General features: G+C 45.2%; 1 protein-coding gene across 5 annotated transcripts in view; it reads right to left on the bottom strand.

Annotated features, from left to right (window-relative positions):
* Positions 1–8713, bottom strand: part of LOC124032231 (nck-associated protein 5-like) — a 34657-nt gene that overhangs the window by 2117 nt on the left and 23827 nt on the right. For 2 of the 5 annotated variants that reach the window (XM_046344474.1, XM_046344475.1), the window contains exons 2-11: positions 7949–8108; positions 7389–7496; positions 7148–7267; positions 6851–6949; positions 3876–6539; positions 3313–3725; positions 2828–2942; positions 2467–2542; positions 2027–2320; positions 47–195 (exon numbers count right to left, since the gene is read on the bottom strand). In XM_046344474.1, the coding sequence (XP_046200430.1) occupies positions 47–195; positions 2027–2320; positions 2467–2542; positions 2828–2942; positions 3313–3725; positions 3876–6539; positions 6851–6949; positions 7148–7267; positions 7389–7496; positions 7949–8108 (4198 nt within the window). Of the gene's footprint in view, positions 1–46; positions 196–1413; positions 1497–2026; positions 2321–2466; positions 2543–2827; positions 2943–3312; positions 3726–3875; positions 6540–6850; positions 6950–7147; positions 7268–7388; positions 7497–7948; positions 8109–8713 lie in introns of those variants that run through there. The other 3 variants (XM_046344477.1, XR_006838227.1, XM_046344476.1) reach the window with 3 other exon arrangements.

Here is an 8713-nt window from a genome sequence, read left to right as displayed (position 1 = left end):
GCAAAAAAGGTTAGTCTGAAATGAAATGATCATGCTTTCAACCAACCCCTCTGAAAGGGGATCCATAGGGGGCCGTCTCCACCTCTTCTTCCACAGCAAGGTACATCTCAGTGGGCCCTGCAGGGGTCTTCAGGTTGGGGAAGGTCCAGGTCTTGGAGCGGTGGGACAGCATGTGAGCTCCATAGGCTTCTGTGTCTGCAAAGGTTACAAAATACATTTGATTCAGGATTATACTCAATGAAAGTCCATACATAAAGTACATTTGATTCAGGATTATACTCAATGAAAGTCCATACATAAAGTACATTGTTAATGTATAAAAGTAATTTCAAGGAGAAATTTGTGTTTTTTAAACCAAATCTATTTTTGATGTAAAAATGTTTTGAGAAATTTAGCCCAACCAGCGATGAACTTCCTCATCCTCGTTGTGCAGTATGGGGCTCTGGAAAAAACATTAACAAATGCTGCAAAATCACCCATATATGTCCTTTTAGAAACAGAAATGCTCTCAGTATAGTGATGCAGATTTTTAGATGTTGTACACATGAAATTGTGTCATTCCAAACTTTATCCGCAACATTATATTCCATGTGCGACTCAAGCCATTTCCCCTATCCAGCTGTTCCATCTAAAAAATGACTCCACTATTATTATAAAAGCTGCCGACAAGGGAGGTGAAATAGTGATGCAGAGACTATGAAAATTAAATTCTAAGAACTCCGTGATTATGAATTTTACAAGACTCCCAGGGATCCTAATAATCAATTAAAGTCTCTGATCCATGATAAACTGTCAAAGTTATTGAATGGATCTCTCTGTACTTTGCTCCGTTCATCTTTCCCTCGATCCTGACTAGTCTCCCAGTCCCTGCTGCTGAAAAACATCCCCACAGCATGATGCTGCCACCACCATGCTTCACCGTAGAGATGATGCCGGGTTTCCTCCAGACTTGATTCTTGGCATTCAGGCCAAAGAGTTCAGTTTTAGCTTCATCAGACCAGAGACTTGTTTCTCATGGTCAGAGTCCTTTAAGTGCCTTTTACAGAAGAGTGTCATCCGTCTGGCCATTCTACCATAAAGGCCTGATTGGTGGAGTGCTGCAGAGATGGTTGTCCTTCTGGAAGGTTCTCTGAATGCCAAGAGTGTGCAATTCTGTTATCAAGGGAAAGGGTGGCTACTTTGAAGTAGCTCAAATATAATATAATTTTGATTTGTTTAACACTTTATTTGGTTACTACATGATTCCATATATGTTATTTCATAGTTGATGTCTTCACTATTATTTTACAATGTAGAAAATAGTAAAAATAAAGAAAAACCTTGGAATGAGTGTGTCCAAAATTTTGACTAGTACTGTACATTTTTTGTATATATTGAATGTTGATATTGTGAACCGATATGATATATTTTTACCTCCTGTTTCAGGAAGTGATGTCACTCAGCACTGCCCCTATATATAGGACCTTCCACATGGGATATGGATGCCTGATGAAGACCTAAGGGTCGAAACAGAACAATATCACCTGGGAGCATGAACAGCAGTGTGCAGCGTTTTCCTTTTTATTTTTAATTCTTTGTGTAGCCTGCTGCTAGAATGGACAGAGAGGTATTGCTCGAGTCACAACAAAATGGATTATAGCGTTGAGGATAAAATTCAGAATAACACAATTTGATGTGTACAACGTCTAAAGACCTGCATCACTATAATGAGAGCTCTTCAGTTTCTTAAAGGATGTATTTGTTTTTTTTCAGAGCCCCCGTACTGCACAACGAGGATGAGGAAAGTGAATCGCTGTTTGGAGTACGTTTCTCAAAAAGTCAGATAAAAAACGGTTTTGGGCCCTTCTAAAACATGCCATTTACATCAAAAATAGAGATTTGGTTGTATAAAAGCTCCAGTTTTTCTTCATTATACCAAATCATCAGATCGCGATACGTATTACGGGTATATGTTTGATTTAGAGAATTGTGATGTACAGTAGTTGATATTATGAACTTATGTATGCAGTATTTCTCAGTATTGTACCTTCATGAATGACCCCAGCTGTTTGCCTGGGCATGCCTTTCCCCTCCAGTACAGACCCGTACATTACAGGGGCCGTCATGTCTCTGTGAGATTGATAGCACTGCTCCATGGATGAGGGCTCTCTGTCCAGGGTCCTAGCCCTCCTCCCTGCCCGGCCAGAAGAACCAGAGGAGCCATGCTCAGCTCCAGCCCCTCTCACCTTAGACAGGCTTCTCCCAGGCGTACCACTACAGTAGTTAGGCAGAGGGAAGGTGCCAATGCCACTGTCCAGGGTGTAGGTGGAGGCACCAGAAGCTAGGAGAGAGAGAACATGGACAATCAGACTGATTCAATTTAAAACCTTCTCTAATTTGATTATTGATTAGATTTGGTAAGGATTAACACAATCTGAGATACTCAATGCCTCCATGAAAAATGATGAATCTGATCAGTTTTCTTACCTGCGAAGTGATGAGAGTGAACTGGGTCAGCTACATTGTCATCTGAGGGGACGTTGCTGATCAGATGTTCTGAACCCTGAGTAAGTAAAGAAATTTATCTCAAAACGCACATTAACACATACAGAATAAAGTGGAAATACTCACCTTCTCCATTCACACACAGAATAAAGTGGAAATACTCACCTTCTCCATTCACAAACAGAATAAAGTGGAAATACTCACCTTCTCCCTTCACACACAGAATAAAGTGGAAATACTCACCTTCTCCCTTCACACACAGAATAAAGTGGAAATACTCACCTTCTCCATTCACACACAGAATAAAGAAAGATATTAAATGGCAATGAATCTGTAGTTTTACCTTCTGCATGTCCTCCCCGCTGGTGGTGTGTCTGCTGAACGGTCTGGAGGTTTTACAGTCAAAGGAGAGGCGTCTCTGAGCCACACTGATGCCACTGAAGTCCTTCCCATCCACCCTGTAGTCACACAGACACAACATAGAGGTAAGATGTTGTTCAAAATAGGAAAGGAAACAAACATTTGACTTTATCTTTGCACAAAATTCACATTTTAGATCCAGCGATAAAAAAACAGCAAACTTCATAGAGTAAGTTATTCAAGGAGTTAGTCTGATGATGCCCTCTGATGTCATCGGCCTCCCCTTGCTTGAAGCACAATAGAGGAGCAATAGAGAACAAAAGAGGAACAGCCCCTCCCTTCAGATAGAGCTTGGCGATAGTTAATTAAAAATATATCAACTTCAGTTGTTTTACTTCAAACAAAAGCAATACAAAACAATCCTAACTGACTAAACATATATTCCCATAGCTTAAATCTATTCCTCACCTGTTCAGTAGCTGCTGCATGAAGTTGTCTGAGCGCGCTCCCCTGTACATCACAGCCAGCTGGCCCTGTGATTGGTCCATCACCACCTCACAGGAGTGGCCCCTTCCAGACCGGTCCATCCCGACCCCCCCAACCCCATTCACGTAGGCCCTCTCCTCCTCCAGAGCTCTCCTCAGACCCTCCGCCTTCTCCATCAGCATCGAGATATTTAGGCTTTCCACCCCCACGCCCTCTCCTTTAAACTTAGACCCCGCCATTTTGGAAGGGATATTCAGCCTCCACTCTCCACCTTTCTTCTCGTCTTTGACCTTAGGTGGTATGTCTGGTTTGCGGCTGAGAGCTGGGAGTTTGCTCTTCTTCAGGCCAAACCAGCTGGCGATCCCGTTAGAGGCCTTCAGTTTGACCTCAGTAACCTGTTCAAAGTCTTTATTTATCAAATTGCTGACAGCAAACATTTGAAATACTTTATATTAAAAAACAAATTCCAGCTCCAAGAAAAAATGAGACATGTCACTAATAAATAATGCATAAAAAAATATATCAAAGAAAAAACACATTTATACCTGTCCTCTGTCCTGTTCTGCCAGCTTCAGCATGTTCTCCTCGATACCCTTCATCACCTTCTCCTCAATGGCTGACGTGGGGCCAAGTGTGGGGCTGGAGACAATAGGGAGAAGGTGTCTCTTCTCCTCTTCCTGCTGCTGCGGTTCTGGCATTGGGAGCGGGGGAGGAAGGCTGTCACTGTACACTGTGGTGTTTCTCTTGTTTGCGTTGAGTTTGCTCCTGTCCTCTGACTTGGAGGAGTACCGGGGGACCAGGGCTGGGGCCTCCAGGGTGGGCTTCCCAGTTCCAGCTGAGGGAGCCAGGCCCTGGCACGGTTTAGACGGGGACTTAGGAGGGACCTTGCTGGGGCTGCTGCTGCTGTAAGGGATGCTGGGTGCAGGTTGTTTACCATGGTAAGACAGGTTCAGAGAAGCCGGGCATTTCATGTTGTTGCGTAAAACTATGGGAGTGTCAGTGTTTGGAGACGGGAGGCCCAGTTTACCTTTGGGGCTGTCCGTCTTAGCCACACCCACTCTGGATGAGAGCATCTCCAGCTCTGCCTTGACGACTGAAGAGCCAAAGAGAGACTTAGCTGCAGGATCATAGGACTGACAGTCACCTGGGAAATTCAAAGCAACGCTACCAGGAATACCTTTAAGCTTACCGTCCAGAGAGTCTGTATATTCCGAGTGTCTCTGCTCCTCTAAATTACCATCCACAGGGCTCTCCTCTGTCTTATTCCTGTCATCGTTAAAATAGACTATACTCTCCTCACTCTGAGGCTCTGGCTTGTCTACTGGCAGGAGCACATTGATTTGTAAGTCCTCTGAGCTCCTCAGCTTGCCAAGTGCAGCCAGCCTGTATTTGAATGTGTGACTAGACTCGGCTGGCTGACTCCCTGACCCTGCTACCCCAGAAGGCCTCTTGGGAATGGACGAGGGATCATGTCTCTTGGCTGGGAGAACTGGAGGCTGGGACTGGGAGAGATCAGAGTTTTGTATTGTGGCCTCTCTAGTATCCTGGTCCTGTGATCCTCTGTCTTTCATGCTGGCATAGTGAGCTGGGCTGCTCTGAAACTGAGCTGCTCTGAGGGCAGAGGGGTTGGGCAGACTGTGGTGGCCGTGCCAGAATGGGCTCTCTGTGTTGCCATCCTGATCGGACGAAGATGAGGAGGACGAGGAAGAGGATGAGGAGTCCGAAGCAGGGGACAAATGCTGCTGCTGGAGAAACAGGACATTGTCTTTATGTATTAGTGAATTATTTTGCTTCCTGTCACTTTCTGTTATGGTATGAGAGAAAGATGATATGTTTACGTTCTCTGGGACCTTGGATTCTTCTACCTGAGCCGAGGTGGAAAGTTCCAACATGTTCTCATAGTACGGGACCTTCTGCGAAGAGGCCCTGGGTGTGTGAGAAGTGCCAGGGGCCAGTGGATCGGGGACACCATTGTTGGTCTTGGGGGCTAAGAGGCTCCTGTAGCAAAGCTCCTTGGCTGGAGGGGAGCAGGTGTCCTCAGGCTGAGGCGGGGAGGTGGGGGCTGAGGCTGAGTGCGTAGTGGCTGGGTAGGATTCGGACCTGGTGGGTGGAGGAGGAGGCTGCCTGGCCCTTTCTGTGGTAGCGGATCTGCGTGAGGGGACAGGGGAGTGGTACACCTCATAGTTGTTAGTGCGACAGGGGATCTTCGACGTGCGGGTGAGCTGGGGGCTCAGACGGACAGGGCTGGCCCCTGCCTGGGTCCTCTCTGCCATTGTAGGGATCTTTAGGAACTTGAGGACCCTGGACGGGGAATTGATGGCAGCGGCTTTGACGTCGCTGAGACATGATGAACGGATGGGGCTGAGGGCCACGTTGGCTCTCCCAGAGAAATCCCCCTCCTCTGCTGGGCCACCGTCTTTCTCTGGAATAACTACATCACTCAACACGTTATCACTGTCATTGGAAGATAAGATAAACCCATTGGTTTCCAGCTCACAGTATGCTAGCTGAGGGTTGTCCTTCACTCCAGGGACAGGCAGCTGGGAGGTAAACAAACTACCATCCTCATCAGACTTCCCTTTAAGACAGCTCTCCTTCTCTGTGTCCTGGACCTGCCCAGTCTTTAATCCAGCCTCTGGGCCCTGATTGGCTGGGCTAGTCTGATCTACAACTGTGATTGACAAGTAAGAGTTAGGACCTGCTGGTTGCTGGTGGTCATTCATTGTCTGTTGTTTCTCCACTGATGTGCTCTTGATGTGGCATTCACTGATAGCAGCTGTGGTGGATGTGCCTTTGACATTGTTTGGGGTCAGGTTGAGCTTTGCAGTACTACCACAAACATAGTTACATTTGACTGGACTGTCTGTGCTCTTTTTGAGGTGCGTAGGACATAACTGCCCTTCACCATTGATGTGCTGCTGTTGTTGCATGTCGGAGTCTGAGCAGGAGCAGAGTGTCTGGTGCTTCTTACACAGGTCTCCAGCAGCCAGGACAGCCTCTGTGGACATCAGGACCTGACTGTAGTCACAGAAGGTGATGCTGCCTGCAGAGGGGTGGAACTTGAGGGGGTCTGTCTCCTCCATCTTTCGAAGGACCTCCAGAATGTGTGCTTTCTTCTTGAAGAATGGGGACAGGGCATCCATGGATGCGGCTGGGCCTCTGGGGGGAGTTGCTGGGGCCTGTGGCAGTGTGCGGTGAAACCCATTTCCCTGTGGAGAGAAAGATTGTCAGGTTGTTATTATAGAAGTGAGTGTGTTCTCAATAACCTTACTGGTTAAATACAAGGTAATAAACAAGATTGAAATCACTTAATTCAACACTTCCAAGACTGCAGCCTCATTGTTAAACAGAGATTAGAACATCAAGGTCTCTTGAATACAATAGTGAAATAGAAAGAAAATGCCATTTCATCTGAGAAACCTTGGAACCCACTGAATATGTCATGACAGCTAATGTTGGAGGAATGCTGGAGACTACAGCCATGTCTTAGGGTGAAGTGCTAACAGTGCTCTGTCCACACCTTGGCTTGTGCGTCGCTCTGTGACTGTGACCCCACCTGCTTGTCAGAGACATTGTGCAGCAGCTGTGTATTGTATACTGGGAGGGGTCCTGGCTGCACCTGTAACATGAGATTCAATGCAATCATGTACACCACTTTAAGCACAGCATTGTTATAGGAATCTATACATTACAACAACATGAAGCAAGAGGTATAACACCTGAGAGATTCATTTCAAATACTCAGCAGATGTAGAGCCTCCAATGCCATAGGAGTCGGCAGCCATGTCTCAGGGCATATTGTGACGTTACTTCATACCTGGTCCTGAGAGCTTGACTGGTTGGGTAGCTTCTGTTGGAAGAGCTCACACAACACTCTGTTCTGTCTCTCCAGGTCAAACACATGCATCTTCAGCTTGATGCACTCCTCTCGCAGATCCTGCAAAGACACACAGAACACACACACACAATGTATAGCACAACTATAAGTTAACCACGATGACAACCCATGCCTTAACTGCTTGTGTTTTGTCAATGGTGGGTTGTTTGTTGCAAGTTACCTTTTGGTTGAGGAGGGCTTGGACCACATGGTTGGCCACCTCATCCAGACATCTCTCATATGCTTCTCTTTGATTCTCATTGGCCAACAAAAGAGCTGAGTTTTCTGCCTGTCAACAGGAAGACAAAAGATTAGTCCTAAATGTTAATATATTTTTCATATGTTAAAACAAAAGAGGGAGTGGTTCTTCAAATTAGGGCTATTTGGAGAAGCTGTTCAAAAGAGGACATTGTATTGTTTCTTTGTACTCCCATGCAGCCAAAATGAGCCAGATTTTAAAAACTTTGTTTCTATTGAACATGAGATACAAATGAAGGCATTTTAATGAATTATATGAAGAGTGCCTTGGTCCTCCTTTCTTTTTGATGACCAATTCACCCCTTTTACCAAAGAGACCCTTCTGTCTACCAATATGTACTATTGTGAACCTTAGTAGCACTTCACTTCCTCCTCTTCTACAAAAATAAAAGCAATGAATGTGGTAAAATTATATGATATTTAAAACATGATAGAATTTGAGATGTCTTGTAATTCATTTCATTGTGATGGTGGTTGGCTCACCTCCAGCTCTCTGAGTCGGTCCATCAGTTCTCCGTTGTTCTCCTCTTCCTCCAGGTAGTCCTCAACGTCTCCCTCCTCTTCCTCCAGGTAGTCCTCAACGTCACCCTCCTCTTCCTCCAGGTTATCACACATCCTCGGTTCTGTCTCATCAGACATGGTTCTCATCATGAACACAAGAAGGCGGTTCATAATGTTACAATCGTCTCACTTTACTCACAAAACCACAATGCACTACGTAACCACAAGCATAAGTCTACCCTTGCCTTGGGACATGGCTGTAGACTCCTATGGCATCTAACAGCTAGACCATAGGAGACATAACAGCCTCATCGCAGGGCAATAATCTACAGTTGAAGTTGGAAGCTTACATACACTTGGGTTGGAGTCATTAAAACTCGTTTTTCAAAAACTCCACAAATTTCTTGTTAGCAAACGATAGTTTTGGCAAGTCGGGTAGGATATCTACTTTGTGCATGACAAGTAAATTTTCCAACAATTGTTTACAGACAGATTATTTCACTTATAAATTACTGTATCACAATTCCAGTGGGTCAGAAGTTTACATACACTAAGTTGACTGTGCCTTTAAACAGCTTGGAAAATTCCAGAAAATGATGGTATGTCTTTAGAAGCTTCTGATACGCTAATTTGACATCATTTGAGTCAATTGGAGGTGTACCTGTGGATGTATTTCAAGGCCTACCTTCAAACTCAGTGCTTCTTTGCTTGACATCATGGGAAAATCAAAAGAAATCAGCCAAAACC

Source organism: Oncorhynchus gorbuscha, linkage group LG03 (assembly GCF_021184085.1).
Source record: "Oncorhynchus gorbuscha isolate QuinsamMale2020 ecotype Even-year linkage group LG03, OgorEven_v1.0, whole genome shotgun sequence".
Taxonomy (NCBI): domain Eukaryota; kingdom Metazoa; phylum Chordata; class Actinopteri; order Salmoniformes; family Salmonidae; genus Oncorhynchus; species Oncorhynchus gorbuscha.
This window is presented reverse-complemented; position numbering and strand designations above follow the sequence as displayed.